Genomic DNA, 17079 nt, shown 5'->3' on the forward strand with positions numbered 1-17079 from the left:
TTGCTTTTTTTCTTTCCTTTTTTTTTGTTTTATTTAGGGATTGCATTTATTCCTTTTTCCATCCCCCCCTTCCAAGCTGGACCTTTCGCTGTATCTATATTACGTTACATTTCATAGTTGTGCGCATTAATTCAATAAAAACAGCGAGATTTTTTTTATCTTTGTCAAACGCTACTTTTTGCACACAACGGGGAATTTGAGCTTTTTTTTTTTTTTGCTCTACTTAAATAAAAAAACGCGGTTTTTTGAGTGTTCTTTGTTTTTATTAGGAAATGGGTGAGGAGGTCAAAATAAATAGAGATGGATAAGAAAATGTAGAGATAGATTGTAAAGGTAGATAGCCGCCGCGAAGGCGGCAATCTTGGCGTAAAAATGTGAATGGCACAAAAAAAAAGATAGAGATGGATTGATTAATACTGCTGCCAAATTTATTTAAACAACCGCCGAAGGCGGCAAACTTGAAGTAAAAAGGTAAATGACAAGTTAGCCAAACAGCCGTCGTAGGTGGTTGCTTGCACATTGGATATCAATGCCCCCCTCCCTCCCCCACATACACCATGACTTTGAAAAAACAATGCTTTCACATAAAAGTGGAAGTGCTTTTTGTTATATTTCGACAAAATTTGCATGAAGAGTACGTCGTTTATGTCTCCCCTCCCCCTCCTTTAAAAATATTCCAAACGACGAAACTGGAGACAGATCTAGAAAATATTTTATTCAAATTATTAATGAGATATAGATAGATATGAGATTGTTCACAAAAAAATGAATCCGCTAAATTCGTTGATACCATATTAATACAAGAGCACAAAGAACACAACTCCACCGCCTTTCACATCGTTTTATTCACTACAACTACTTACAGACACGGACGAACATAGAACTATATACAAGTTTGATGATATTAAGCAGCTGGCCTGTAGCCACGCCCTCTTTCCCCTTAAAGACCCTCGTTCTCTTCAAGATTCTCGCTAACACACTGGGGCCCCGATGACCATGTCATCCAAGCTTATACACATTAACATTACAATGATACAAAATACACTAGATTGAACATAAAAACCATAATAACACTAATTCACCTTAAAAATGTAGAATTTAAGTTACCTTTGACATGAAAATTATTTTTAAATAAAAATTATAAAATGAAATGCACATTGAATCATTTATGTTCAATAGGAAGTTTAACCAATTTGTGAATTGGTCTTCTCAATTCACCTGTCGATGTTTTTAAAGTTACAGCACGTACTCTGCTGTCACTGCTGTCAATAGTTTCAGTTACTCTTGCCATCCTCCATTTGAGGGGTGGCAAATTCTCGTCCTTGATTAACACTATGTCATTGCAGCACAAATCCACGCATGGGGTTTTCCATTTGTTGCGCACTTGCAACTGCGTTAAATAGTCCTTCGACCATGCTTTCCAGAAGGATTGTGAAATTTGTGATGTTAGTTTATATCTTTCACCAATGCTAATTTTCTCATTGGTAACATCAGGCTCAGGTACGCTCTTTAACTCCGAGCCAATGAGAAAATGACCAGGTGTTAGAACACAATAGTCATCAGCACAATCTGATGCAGAAACAAGTGGTCTGGAATTCAGCGCTGCTTCTACTTCAGTTAAGACAGTAGAAAACTCCTCAACAGTTAATATCTGTGATTTCATTACTCTTCGCTAGTGAAATTTCATCGCTTTTACTGTGGCTTCCCAGAGGCCACCATAATGGGGAGCTGATGGAATGTTCAGCTTCCACGACACACCTTCATCGGCTAGATATTGACCAAGATCTCTTGAACACGCTTTCCAATAATTTTTCGCACCGATGTAGTTGGTTCCACAGTCACTGTATATTTCCAGAGGTTTTCCTCTGCAAGCGATGAATCTCTTCAAAGCTGAAAGGCACGCTTCAGTACTTAGGTCGCTTACTATTTCAAGATGCACGGCCTTAACAGTAAAACACACAAATATGCACACGTACATTTTTAACGCTTTAACTCCTCTTCCACTACGAGGGGTAACAAGAAACGGTCCAGCGAAATCTGTACCACATTTCAAAAAGGCTCTTCCAGGATTCACTCTAGCTGACGGTAAATTTGCCATTATTTGTTGCGAAAATTCCGAACGAAATCTACAACAAGTCACACAGTTTCTCACTACTTTACGAATTGCAGATCTTGCACACACGATCCAATACTTCTGTCGAATTGATGCACTAAGTAAGTGTATACCTGCATGTAAATACATTATATGGTAGTATCTTATGACCATTTCAGTCACAGGATGTTTCTTAGGCAATATAAGAGGATGCTTTACACTCTCTGCCAAATTTGCATTTTTCAAACGTCCGCCAACTCTAAGTAGGCCTTCACTGTCAATGAAGGGATTTAACTGTGACAAATTTCCAGACTTCAAAACTTTCCCTTTCTCTAAAGTTGCAATCTCAGTACTAAACACAGTTCTCTGTACTGCTTTAATTACTTGGTCATGCGCCTCTCGCAACTCATCAACTTGAAGAAATGAAGAATTAACTTTCATTCCTCGAGCATTTCTAATAAATCTAAGACACCATGCAACAATTCTTTGCAATTTACTCCAAACCGAAATTCTATTGTACAAATTTTCGACCAGTTCCACCTGAACAACCATAACATTAGTTACTTCACTTCTTTTCTCCCGTAAAACCTCTACATTGTCACAACTTGCAGATTTGAACACCTGCTCCGGCCATCCTTCACAACTCTCCTGAAGCCAATCTGGTCCTAACCTCCACAATTTATTCAACAACAGATCTTCCATTGAAATTCCTCTAGTTAGTAAATCTGCTGGATTTTTTTCCGAGGGGCAAAATTTCCAGTCGCTGGGATTCGACTTCTCCTGAATCTCCAAAACACGATTTGCTACAAACATTTTCCAACGCTTGGCACAACCCTTTACCCAGTACAACGCAATCAAAGAGTCACTCCAATACACAATATTTTGAATCATGTCTCCGAAAACTGTCTTGAGATAACTTCCCAATCTAGAACCTATCACAAGAGCCATCAACTCTAAGCGAGGTAACGTTAATTTCTTTAGCGGTGCTACTCTACTCTTTGACAACACAAAAGACACCTTATACTTCCCATATTTATCACGAAACCTGAAATATACAACAGCTCCATACGCCCTCAATGACGCATCACAAAATACGTGTACTTCAGCCTTCTCACCAACACAGCTTTCTAAACAATGCCTAGGAATTTTTATTTCACTCATTTTGTCAGTTTCTCCACACCACTTCACCCATTTTTTCCGCAAGTCTTCTGGCAACTCTTCATCCCAATCAATTGCTCTCTCCCAAATTTCCTGCAACAATAACTTAATACGTACAACAAACGGAGCAATCAACCCAACCGGATCAAAAATACTAGCTGCAGTCTGTAAAACGCACCTCTTACTGTTCTTCAATGATTTCAATCCTTTAAATATCCCTTTTAGATCCAACGACAACTCATCTTGCTCTGGATTCCAGTTTAACCCCAACACTTTCACTTGGCTAACATCAACCGACTCCCGTTCCTTTAGTCCCGTCTGCACCCATAGTTCTTCTAACTCTTTGCTGTTAGACCTCAATTTCCTCAAGTTAAAACCTCCTGCCTTCAGAATAGTTACAGCATCAGATGACAAATTTAAAACTTCGCTCACACTATTTCCACCAAAATACAAGTCATCAACATACAGCGAAGATTTTAACATCTCAACTGATTTAGGGTGTGTATTCTCAAACTTTTGAATGTGATGCTTAATTGTAGCACTTAGAATAAACGGAGACGGTTTGCAACCGAATGTTACTCTTTTCATTTGCATGTATTTAAATTCCTCACTAGAACTATCTGAATACCAAAGAAATTTTAAAAACTTTCTATCTCTTTCGGAAATACCAATCATTAAAAATGCTTTCTCAATGTCTGCATTAAAAGCTACCTTGAATTTACGAAAATTTAAAATGATATCAAGTATATTTGGATTTAAATTCGGGCCAGTTTCTAAACAATCATTAAGAGATAAATTACCCTTTGATTTAGAACTACAATTGTACACAATACGAACTTTGGTTGTTTCTTTATCTGCCCTGACGACAGCTCTATGGGGCATAAAATATTCCTTACTATCCCTATCACACTCTTCAATAATTCCCATTTTAACTTGCTCATTCACAATTTCCTTATATTCATTTGCAACCCATTCGTTTTCATTTAAAACCCTTTTTAACTCTTCAAATTGCTTTTTAGCTAACGTAAAATTGTTCGCTAACTCATTAGGATCTGTTTTTCCACATTAAATTTGTTTCGTATCTCCCATCTACGAATTTTAATCCTTTCTCAAATTCTTCAACGAAAGCCTTATCTACCGAATTTAATTCCTCCTTTTCTTTTATTCCCAATGCTTCGAGTTCCCACAAAATCTGAACGTCTGTAGCCGCAACACAGAGATTTGACGCCACTATCATTTTTTAAGCACTGTGAATCACTTAACTGAGTTCCCTGTAGCGCGAAACCAAATACCCGTTTGAACACAAGTAATTGTTTTTGTTTATTTTCTCAAATCTCGTAGAGTCAACGATCTGCCAAAATACATCTGCGCCAATTAATACTTCGATTTGTATATCGCTCCTCGAAAACAATCGGCCAAAATCAATCCTCGCGAACGCATAGTGTTTAAAATATCTGCATTTTGGAACAGAGTTAGGGGCTGCAGTTATCGTATCTGTAATTAAAACTTCAAACTGAATGATTTTATTAGGATCATATCTATTTGTTAACTTTATCTCGGCTACATCATAAATTTTCTCAACGGGTCTTACTGAACCAAAAGAAAAAACCGACAGTCTTTCCTTTCTGATGGAATTTAGTTTTAAACAATCTGCTAAGGATCTTCGAATCCAACTCCGGTCTGATCCGTTATCGCATAAAATCCTCGTAAATTTGTTTATTCCTCTCCCATCCTTAGGATTGCTAGCATATGCGCTGCAAGTTAGAAGTAAAACGTTAGACACTCTTGACCTAGAGACGGAAGAATTATTACTTGTTGAAACTGCGCTCTCCTCTTCAGAGGGATTTTTGCCCTCCCTGGCCTCTTTCGGAAAATGAATCATTTGATGATGCGGTTTTCCACAGAAAACAGTTTCTTGCCTTACAGAAATTTTACACTGCACCCAGAAGAGAGACATTTGAAGCACAAATTATTCCTTTTTACAATATCTACTCTCTCCGCTTACCGAAATGTCTTTAAAATTCGGACATTCGCTTATCGCATGGAGTTTCGCCTGTTTTACCACAAAATACAATGAATATTTTTTTGCTCCTGATAAATATACATTTGAAACATCTCTAGAACTATTACTACGGAATTTATTTACATGGTGAATTTCATATGAACCCCCGTTTACGATAATTATTTCCCTCAGTATTGGAAGAATATCTGCGCGAATTATTTCCTTCGCTTTTCTTATTTTCACTTCCTGAAAAGAATTTCGGGGGAAACGACTCAGATTTTGGTTTACCTCTCGATGACAGATAAATGTCGCACTCTCGGCCTAATTCTTGCGGTTTAAACCATTTCTCACTCTGTTTTACAGCTATATGAGTTTTCAAATCCCGATCGATTTCACTAAACAGTTTATCTGAAACTATTAATTCACACACTGATTTAAAATCACTCACATCTCTTAGCCGACAATAATATTCAAAATTAGCACTTAATCTGGACGCGAATTGCACGTAATTTTCGTTAGGTAATTTTTGAGCATATCGAAATTGATTTAAGCACACTTGAGGCGTTGGCTGAAATTCTTTTAAAATCGTTGCTTTGAGTTTATCATAATCATTTACATCTTCCTCACTCATGTGAACCATTAAATTTGTTAATTTTTCTCCTAGAATATTTAATAGAATTTCCGCTTTCAGTTGTTCCGGCACATTTTTTGTTTTGAATGCCTTTTCAATGGACTGAAAAAAGAGATTAAACGATTCTGCCCTAGTAGGTACTGAAATTGTCAATGTTTTAAACCGCTTTTAATTAAACTTTTCAGTACTACTATTAGATATTTCTAATTCAGAATTTGGAACTTGTGGTAAATCCTTTTTAATGCTTGCTAATTCTAATTCTCTCTCTAACTGCGATAGTTTTATTCTCTCTAACTCTAATTTAGCTTCACTATCTGACAGTTCTCTTTCCAATGTGAGCTTATTCTCCTCTAAAATATTATGAACAACACTTTCCACGAATTCTATATCACTCTTATAAATTTCCGAATTTTCAATTAATTCTTTCAACTGAATTAATTTTGCATTAGGAGGGATCTTTAAATCTAATTCCTCAGCAACGAGTAATAGCTCGCTCTTTTTTAATGTTCTAATACTCATTATGAATAATAACAATTAAAATAGCCTTAATAAGTTACACACAATAATAACTTATAAAAAATAACAGTAAATCACATAAGTAGCACAATTAAAGCATCATCATTCAAATGTAACCTTTTCTAAATTTACTGACTATGTAGTATTGCAGTATAAACCTTCCACAAAAATCTAAAATCACAATACCTCTTAACAAAGATGGGAATCGACACCTCTTGCAGAATTCAACACCTTACTACACTCAACACCATTCTCAACTCAACAAATACTCTGTGGCACTCCACCCCACTCCTGACACCCAAAAATATGTTTCACAAAAAAATGAATCCGCTAAATTCGTTGATACCATATTAATACAAGAGCACAAAGAACACAACTCCACCGCCTTTCACATCGTTTTATTCACTACAACTACTTACAGACACGGACCGAACATAGAACTATATACAAGTTTGATGATTTAAGCAGCTGGCCTGTAGCCACGCCCTCTTTCCCCTTAAAGACCCTCGTTCTCTTCAAGATTCTCGCTAACAGAGATAATAGATATAGATTGATTGATACCTGCCATGAAATTTATTTAAGCACGCCACCGAAGGCGGCAACATTGGCGTAAAAAAAACGAATGATAATACTGATTTATAGAGAAAAACATTGATTAATGTCGTCGCTAAATTGTTTAAGCAGCCGCCGAAGGCGACACCCCCCTGGCGTAAAAAGGCGAATGGGCGTAAAAAGGGCGGACCAGCTGGTCGCCGCAGGCGGCTAGTAATAAATAAAATAAAAAATAAACCATCGAAAATGGAATTCCGCTTTAAAAACTTGAAATAAGCTTTGTTACAAAAATAAAGAGACTTTTCATTCATTTGCATCCTAATAAAGCAAAGTTAGCTTGAAAAAAAGAAAAAAATATGATTCTCATATCGGATGTAAAAAAAATTGTGTTTTTCAAAATGTAGACATCTATAGAAAAAAAAAAGGTAAATAAAAGAGTTTATTTAAAGTTAATTATCCTTTTTAGCATCGAAAAACCAAACCCATATAACTTTCTCCCAAAATAACAGTTGAACATTGCACCGCCAGTCGCTAAGTGGCGATAAACAGTTAAACATCGCACCGCGAAACGCTTAGTGGCGATTAGTTAGAATTTGGTAACCCTATCTGAAGCGATCACAACCCCCGCCCCCCCCCTCTACCATCCTTTGCAGTTCTAAGTTCATTTCGCTGTATATTATTGATTATTAAATCATGAGTGACGAGAAAAGTGCTTACTACGCCTATTCAGAGAATGTTGACGCTTTTTCAAAGAAGTTTACAACAACACTGCTGCATAAAACAAACTAGCAAAATTATAAACCAAACTGACTTTCAGCTATTAATTTCTTTCAAAGAAACCAATAACAGGCATTATATTGGGTTGTTCGGAAAGTAATTTCGTTTTTTTTCCCGTCAGAGGACTTAATTACGTTTTTTCGAAACCAACTTCACACTTAAGCCGCATAACCATTATATGTCTTGAGAGCTGATATTGCAAGGCTTGTGTGTGAAAAAGTTCTATTAATTTCTACGCAGTAGTTTTTGGTTGGTGCCCTTTTAAATATGGAGAGCAATAAGCAGCATTTTCGTCATATTTTTACTTTTTTACTTCAGAAAAGGTAAAAATGCTGTCCAAGCGAGAAAAAAATTGACGGATGTGTATGGAGAAGGAGTGTTAACAGTACGCCAGTGCCAGAACTGGTTTGCAAAATTTCGATCCGGCAATTTTGATGTCTAAGATGCACCACGGTCTGGAAGGTCGGTCGAAAGCTGACAAAGATGCGATAAAGGCATTAGTTGATGCAAATCGGCGAATAACCACACGAGAGATCGGTGAGGAGATTAAATTTGTCGAATTCGACTGTTTATGGCCATTTGAAAGGCATGGGCTTAACCTCGAAGCGTTGACGCGTGTGATTCGCTCCTCAAACGTCAAGAAAATGATCCATTTTTGAAGCGGATTATTACTGGGGACGAAAAATGGGTTGTATACAACAATGGTTGCAAGAGGGCATGGAGCAGAAAAGATGAACCGTCTCAAAGCGTGTCAAAAGCCAACATTCACCAAAAAAAGGTGATGCTCTCCGTTTGGTGGGATGTCAAAGGAATCGGTTTTTTTTTTTTTTTTTTTTTTTGAGCTTTTGCCGGACAATACAACGATTAATTCAGAAGTCTATTGTCATCAGCTGGACAAATTGAATGATTCACTTAAAGAGAAGAGGCCCGAATTAATCAACAGGAAGGGTGTAGTGTTCCACCAGGATAATGCGAAACCTCACACAAAGTTTGGTCACCTCGCCAAAAACTTTTACAGCTTGAATGGACGTACTGCAACATCCACCGTATTCTCCAGATCTGGCGCCTTCCGACTACTATTTGTTCCGGTCCCTGCAAAATTTTTTGGATGGCAAAGCCTTTACCTCAAATGAAAATGTCAAAAAACCACCTGAACCAGTTTTTTGCCAGCAAGGACCAAAACTTTTATGAGAGGGGAATTATGTTACTGCCAGAAAGATGGCAAAAGGTGTTGGGACCAGAATGACCAATATATAATTTAATAAAATATTTATTCATTATACGAAAACTGTCTTTCATGTTCCCCAAAAAAAAACGAAATGACTTTCCGAACAACCCAATATTTATTTGCAAGGCCGTATCCAGAAATTTTTTTCAGAAGGGGCCCGGATTAGCACATTGCCTTAACACACACACACACACACATATATTATATATAGACACACGAAACGCATAAAAATGTTAACATAGAAGACTTTTTGTCTCGATATTTAATGATTCCACTGTTGAACTGTTGTTATTTTAATTTCTTATTTAGTTTTTTATTCACCTTGTAGTGGTAAGGATAACAGGAGAGTGTCCCTTTAAGTCGGATGTAGAACATCCATAATTTCAGGGGGTTCGGAGGTTTTTCCCCCGAGAAATTTTTAAAAAAAAAATCTGTATTTTGAGGCTTTTATATTAGGTAATTGAGACTACAAAAATATGAAGAAAAAAAAGAGGCAAACAAAGTCTTTTAAAAGTTATACATTCTTTTGCAAATCAAGATCAAACAAAATAAAAATTGCTTGCTCGACAAATCATGGAACTTAATGGACAGAGAGGAAAAACGAGAGAGGAGAAAAGAGAAGCACCCCGCCCCATCTGCTCATATCGGCTTTTAGTGAAGTTTGTTTTTGATCACTCCCCCTACCCCCCATTTTTTTTTTTTTTCATTAAATTGCCCTACAGTATGAAACTTGTAAAAAAGAGTTTAAAAGGAAATGGTGTAGACATTCAGAAAATAAGAACGGAAGAGTAATATTCTGGCCATTTGGACAATTCATACTTTATTTTCTTGATAAGATACAAAATTGAAGAACTTTTCAATTAATTTCAAAAACTTAAATAATTTTCAAAGACTCTCTAACAGTTGAAATTATTTGAAGCTCTTTATTTTCATTTTCAGAAGTTGATTGCACAGTCTTACAAAATGATTATAACTTTGTAAGACACACCCGTTTTAAGTTAAAAATAAATGCAAGGAAATGTTTCTCGAAACGACTTTTTTTCAATCACAAGTAGTGCTGAAAATGAAAGAGAGTAGAGTAAGTGTTATTTTTTTTCTTATACATAAGGTATTAACAGTATGCAGTAGAAGTTAGGAAAAAAACAAGCAATAACAAAAAGAACTTCCATGATACTGAATTCGGCATTAAATAAATGCAAGACAAGAAACATATCAGTCACAAAAATGATCTTGAAAATTATGCTACAAAAATGCGAGAATCGTGATTTTTGCATTTTTTAACTCAGGATGTATCAAGGAGCTGAATTTGGCACATATTGGTAACAAGATACTCGCCTAATGGGAAACTAGGGGCCCAGCCTTTGGGGAGTCCCCGGCTCGAAATCAGTACAGTGTGTTTTATAAGAGTTTTAGGGGGAGGAGGGCAGGGTCGTGCACAGAGGGGAGAAGGGACACCTGTTGGCCCGGGCCCGAGCTTAAATGGGGCCCAATATTTTTAAACCTAGGGTTGAAAATATGGGTAAACATTATGGAGGGGGCCCAAAAAAAAAGCAGTTGTGGCAGAACCAAAATTTCTGTGCACGCCTCTGGAGGAGGAAGTGCACAGAAGTCAGTTTAGTAGACTTGAAAAGTCTACCGAACTGACAAAGGGCCTGCCTTGACCCTGGATTGCCCTGAATTGAATTGGGAAAGGGAGCAGGAAGTCCTAATTAAAGGTCTAAATTTCAAGTGTGCCTTGCAGCTAATGAGAACTAAAACTGCTTTTTCTATATTTCTTCAAAATATTATAAATTTTGAATAGTAGCAAAATTAAGAATTAAAAAAAAATTGTTATTTTCTTTTTCTGACAATAGGAATTTAAAAAAAGAAAAAAAAAACCTTCTTCTGTTTTACGGTACAAAACATTTTGGGTTTTGGGGGGGGGGGCCCCTCAGGCCCCCCCTCTGGATACGGCCTTGTTTATTTGGCCGTAGTAATTATTTATGGCTTGAAGGAGCATCATAAGAGTGCCGATTTTTTTTTTCTTTTGCAAAATTAGCTGATTTTGTATAAGTTGATTCCTCTAATTTAACTTTAAAAAAGGTTCCAAACATTATCGTTTTTATACAGGAAATATGCTGTATTATTTTAATTTGAGATTTGCTCGTTCAATAAACAATTTGTGAAAGATCCGTTTTTGTTTATCAGAATTTTGTGAAGGGTCCGTTTTTGTTTATCAGAATTTTGTGAAGGGTCCGTTTTGGTTGATTGGATTTTTGTGAAAGGTCCGTTTTGGTTCATCGGATTTTTGTGAAGGGTCCGTTAACGGACCCAAATTTGCTCTGGCCAGACCCCTGATAATGTACTACCCTAAGTTTTGCATTAGGTGATTTTTGGATCCTCACTACGACGTCATTCAGTCGATTAAGGACTTTGTAGGGTCCATCCCAATGCAACTGCAATTTGGGTGAAAGACCTTTCCGTCGGATGGGATTCCATAACCAAACCTTGTCACCTTCGTTGAATTCATGTCCAGTAGACCTTGTGTCGTATGGGGTCTTCATCTTCTCTGCCTTGATGTTGATTCGCTCTCGTGCAAAGTTATGAACGTCTTCCAACTGGACCTAGAGATCCTGGATGTACTCCTCAGGCGATGAAGGCGCATCCACAGGACGACCGAAGACGAGATCACAAGGTAGTCGAAGCTTTCGTCCGAAGAGCATCTGAGATGGGGCATATCCGGTAGTCTCGTGGACGGCACTGAGGTAGGCCAGCAGGAACAAAGGTAGCTTCTTGTCCCAATCCGGTTGATTTGAGGAGACCATAAGCGAGAGATTATTCAGGATTGTGCAGTTAAATCTCTCCACCATGCCGTCCGATTGTGGGTGTAGTGGTGTTGTCCTAGTTTTCTCAATTCCGAGAATTTGACATAGGCCCTTAAACACAGCAGAGATGAAATTCCTCCCTTGATCGGAATGAATCTGCAAAGGTGTTCCATATCTCGTGATCCAATAATGGACTAGAGTCTCTGCTACGGTGGTAGCTTCTTGATCTGGAATGGGATATGCTTCCGGCCATTTGGTGAAGTAGTCGATGGAAACAAGAATGTATTTGTTCCTATCAGCAGTTCTTGGTAGAGGACCCAGGATGTCGATCCCAATTCGTTCGAAAGGAGCTCCAACGCTGTACAGATGTAGCTTCCCTCTGCTTCTCTTCTTCGGTCCTTTAGGAGCAGCACAAGCGTCACAAGAATGGCACCACTTCTCCACGTCATTTGCCTTGCTCTAGAAGAAGCACTCCCGAACTTTATTGAGGGTTTTCAAGACACCAAAATGTCGCACTACTATGTATTTCTTTCAGAACATCTGAAATCCTTGATCGGGGAAGTAGTAACTGCCACCTAGATGTTTTGCCGTCATCAGATTCCCATTTTCGGTACAGTATGCCGTTCCGTAAATGGAGTGAGTTCCATGAAGCCCAGTATCTTTTTGTTGCAGGACTGAAGATGGAAACGTCCTGCCAGCTAGGTCGCCGACTGTCATTTTCCATGAACTCCAAAATTGGTTTTATGTCTGGGTCTTCGAGTTGATTTTTTTTCGAACTTGGTCGTCACTCCATGGATCAGGTTCTGATCCCCGAAGCAGAATACTACTAAATTTGCGACGTACGTCGCAGAACAGGTGCCTGAGCCGCAGAACAATTCTGTTCAAATGTGAGAGGAAAACTCAGACAAATTTTCTGCAAAATTCTATAAATTTCTGTGAAATTCCTGCAGAAAATCTACAGAAACTGCAGTTTTCCTACAAATATCTTCCAACTCAAGATAGAATTGTGCAAAAATTCTGCAAATTTCTTTAAATTAGAAGAAAATCTAAAATTCTAGGAAATTACGACAATTTGGCGGAAAGCTCGCGAAAAATATTGAACTTGAAAAGTTATCTGCAGGAACTTTAGTTTTACTTTAAATGGCTTAAAGAAATCTGCAGAGTTAGTGCTAAATTCTACATTGAGTTAGAATATATTTGTAGAAAATCGGCAGTTTCTGCTGATTTTCGTCAGAAGTTTCATGTTCTAAATCTCAAAACATTCTGATTTTTCTAACGTTTTTGCTTCCCCTTTTCCTTATTTTCCCCAATAGATCGCTACCACAGCAACTTCCTCCATAAACGTTTGTTTTGGAAACATGCCAACATTGAAACACGTCCATCGCCAAAACTTGCATGTCTTGTTTGAGGTTTCAATCTTCTGGCATGCTGAAAATATTTGAATTGTTTAGAAAGTTTTGAAGTGCTTTATTATAAGCTACCCTAATTCGATTTTGTTTATTTATTATTTTAGTAATTCACTTTGTTTTAATTTCTCCTTCATGCCATGTAAAATCCCCCCCCCCCCAAAAAAACGTGGTTTGACGCCTAGGTTCAGATTTTTATAAAATTTTGTATCTTTGCGTTTTTTATGCATTTAAGAAAGCATATAAAATGTTTTTGGAGAATCTTAATCGGTTTAGGTTCCACAGAAATGCATAGCAACAGTGCAATTTAAAAATTGAAGAAAAAAAAATCCTCCAGTTCAAAACGATTTTGGTTTAGGGCTCCAGATTTGTAGAAAAGGATGCTGGAAGTACTTGCAGAACAATTTTGTCAACTGATTTTATGTTGCAGAACATCGTCAAGTATTCTGCTTTCGGGGTTCTGATGATGTTGGAGTCACTGTCGCCTGATAGGCAGTAGGGCTAGTCGTTCCATACTGTTTCTCGATTCGGGAACAATAATTGCAGTTCTCTGGACAGGGTCTCCTTGATAAAGCGTCTGCATTACCGTGAGACAACCCTTTTCGGTGCTTGATCTCCATGTCATATTCCTGGAGCCTCTGTATCCACCTGGCTATCTGGCCTTCTGGATTCTTGAAGTTCAAAAGCCAAGTTAACGAAGCATGATCTGTCCGAAGCAGAAACTTTCGGCCGTAGAGGTAATGATGGAAGTGTTCTACAGCTTTCACTATGGCCAGTAACTCCTTTCTTGTGACGCAGTAATTTTGCTCCGACTTTGATAAGCATTTGCTCCAGTAAGTGATGACATGTTCATTGTCGTCAATTTCTTGGGATAAAACAGCTCCGATGCCCTCGTGGCTCGCATCAGTGTCGAGGAAGAAAGATTTTCCAGGCTGAGGATATGAGAGAATAGGCGTTGATGTTAAAGCCTCCTTCAGTCGTAGAAATGCATCTTCGCATTCTTTGGACCATTCAAACTTTTGCTTGCTCTCAATCAGCTTATGCAAAGGTCGTGGAATGTTGGAAAAACCCTTCACAAACTTCCTGTAGTACGTGCAGAGTCCCAGGAAACTTTGCAGCTGATGGATGTTTTCGGGACGACTCCAACTCTTGACCGCAGATACCTTTTCTGGATCGGTTTGTACACCCTCAGAAGAGATGATGTGACCAAGGTAGTTTACTTCCCGGTGGAACAAATTACATTTGGACGGGCTTAACTTCAGATTGGCTTCCTTAAGCTTTTGCAGCACTTTCATAAGATTAGCCAGATGTTCATCGAAGCTGCGTCCCACGATGATGATATCGTCTAAGTAGACCAGACAGGATTCGTAGGAAAGTTCTCGTAACACTGTCTCCATAAGACGCTCGAACGTAGCTGGTGCATTGCAGAGGCCGAAGGGCACCAGTTTAAACTGCCATAAGCCTTGTCCAGTTGTAAACGCCGTCTTCTCTCGGTCATCAGGGTGTATCTCAACCTGCCAGTAGTCGCTCTTCAAGTCCAGGGTTGAAAACCACTTGTGTCCGGAAAGAGTGTCCAAGGTGTCGTCTATCCGTGGAAGAGGGTAACTGTCTTTCTTGGTGATTTCATTCAGCCGTCGGTAATCAACACAAAATCTCGTGGAGCCATCTTTCTTTCGACCAAGACGATGGGTGAGGCCCAAGGACTGGATGAGGGTTCGATTACATTATTCTCCTTCATCTCTTTCAGGAGGGTTTCAGCCTCTTCCTTCTTGGCGAACGGTAGTCGTCTTGGATGCTGTTTAATAGGGGGGTGTTCTCCAGTGTCAGATCCTATGCTGCGTTAAATTCGTACGTCCAACATCCTCCAATGTAGATGAAAACAGATGCTTGAAGTCGTCCACCAATTGTTCCGCAGCAGTTCTTTGATCTTTCGATAGTGGCGCACTCCCAATTAACTTCAATGTCAAGGACTCAGAAGACACAGTCTCGGGGGAATTGATTCTTGTAATGATGCAGTTTACTGGAGTACAAGTTGCTAACACTTCACCTTTCCTGATATTCCTTGGCCTTTCACTCACGTTGGCGACTCTCACAGGAATTACATCCTTAGAAACACAAGCGTAGATGCTACCAGCACTCCTTTTAGGTTATTGCTTAGGTTAGGGTATTCAATGAGTCCAAATCGAAAACTATTGCTTTCTTCAATGGAGCCAGGTATTAATGATTCTGACCTTGAGGGAATCAATAAATCTGTTTCGGCTATTATTTGATGAGCGGATTTTACATCATTTTCTGTGTTGAAGATGGCTATGTCTTCTCTCATCGATTGCTGTTCATTAGTCTTGAAATCGAGGGTGAGGTCATACTTCTTTAAAAAGTCCAATCCGAGAATGAAGGGGTCCGTGATATCAGCGACGAATGCCATATGATGGTAGGTGGCATTCCCAAACGCTATTTCCAAGTCCACTTTGCCTTCAATCTCGATTTTGTCACCTGTCACAGTCTGGAGACTTACGCGTGACGATGTCCACAACAGTTTCAATCCAAATTCACGAGCCACATCTGACCTAATGATTGTCACATTGGCTCCAGTATCGACAATCAGTTTGCAGGGATTCCCATTTACATGTGCGTAAATGAAAAGTCCATTACTGCCACTTCTAGAAGAGGAAATCTGCAGAGCTCTGGTGGTGGTGATATCCTTCCCTCGCATAGCTTGGCGAGCCGGACAACACTTTTGCATTTCCAGCACTTTTGCTCTTGTTTCTTTTGGGCTGTTATGCTGCTCAGATGTCTTGCCAAGTCACCGAGTTCTCTCTCTAGTTCAGCGAGGTGGGACGACCTGGAATCAGACTCATCAGCTTCCTGAGTCCGGATTAGATGGCGATCCACACGGGTTGCTTCTTGGGCGGGCCTCGTATCTCATAGCATACCCCAAAGCGGATTTCAGGTCATTTACATTCGCCATTCGGAGGGCCTTCTGGATTTCAGGATTCCGAACTCCGTCGATGAAGTAGTTGTGTGCTAGGTTGTCTCGAACATCCGCAGGACAGTCGCAAAAAGCAAGATGAGACAGTCTCTCGATGTCCGCCGCTAGCTCTTGCAGGGTTTCCCCGGTTTTCTGGAAACGGGACGTCAACTGGAGTCGGCTGAAATCTATCTGGCACTTCTCACCGAAGCGAAGCTCCAATACAGATGACAGATGTGAGGGCGGTGAAATCTAGGCGCTGGCTGTCCGGAAGGGTCTGAAGAATGTCCGCTGCGTCACCTCTCAGGGATGCTGCAAGATGGCAGGCCTTGGTAGCAGAGTCACATCCGTTCGCTTCCGCCACTATCATGAATTGAGTTTTGTAAACCTGCCACGAAGTTTTCCCATCAAATGTGGCACCATCAAGTTTAATGGACGGTCGAGCAACCAATTAGGGAGCGCCAAACTGTACAGAGCTGCTTTCCGCGGTCGCCAATCTCCTTTCCAGGTCTTTAAAGACGTCTTCTTTAAGTTGATGAAATTTTCTATCTTCTTCTTCAAATTTTTTTTCCACATTGGCGATGCGCTCTTCCACAGTATCAAATTTTTCTTCCAGAGCATCGACTTTATCTCCCATGGCGGTTAGTTGATTCTCCATCATGGTTTTCATCGACGTTAGGTCACTTTTCATTTCATCTTGACTTGTAGTAATTTTAGCAGTTAAATCACTATTTAACAGTTCTTGGTTAGTCGCTAATTCATTTTTCAATTCTTCTTGATTTGCAGTAAAACTTGCAGTCAAATCACTTTTCACAGCATTAATTGCTTCCAGAAGTTGTTTTACTTGGTCATCCATTGCGCGAGTAATCACCATAAAAAAATAAAGTCCCAAATTCAAAGTCTTTATGAAAAAATATCCAAAGTCACACTTACTCCAAGAAAGTC

General features: G+C 39.0%; 1 protein-coding gene across 1 annotated transcript; it reads right to left on the reverse strand.

Annotated features, from left to right (window-relative positions):
- Positions 1-1162: 1162 nt before the first annotated feature.
- On the reverse strand, positions 1163-3733 carry LOC129218920 (uncharacterized). Its single transcript, XM_054853241.1, has 2 exons — positions 2227-3733; positions 1163-1569 (listed from the first exon to the last, which is right to left on the reverse strand). The coding sequence occupies exons 1-2, from the start codon at positions 3731-3733 to the stop codon at positions 1163-1165; spliced, it is 1914 nt and encodes a 637-aa protein (XP_054709216.1).
- Positions 3734-17079: the final 13346 nt, after the last annotated feature.

This window comes from Uloborus diversus, chromosome 3, assembly GCF_026930045.1.
Source record: "Uloborus diversus isolate 005 chromosome 3, Udiv.v.3.1, whole genome shotgun sequence".
In the NCBI taxonomy this organism is placed as follows: Eukaryota; Metazoa; Arthropoda; class Arachnida; order Araneae; family Uloboridae; genus Uloborus; species Uloborus diversus.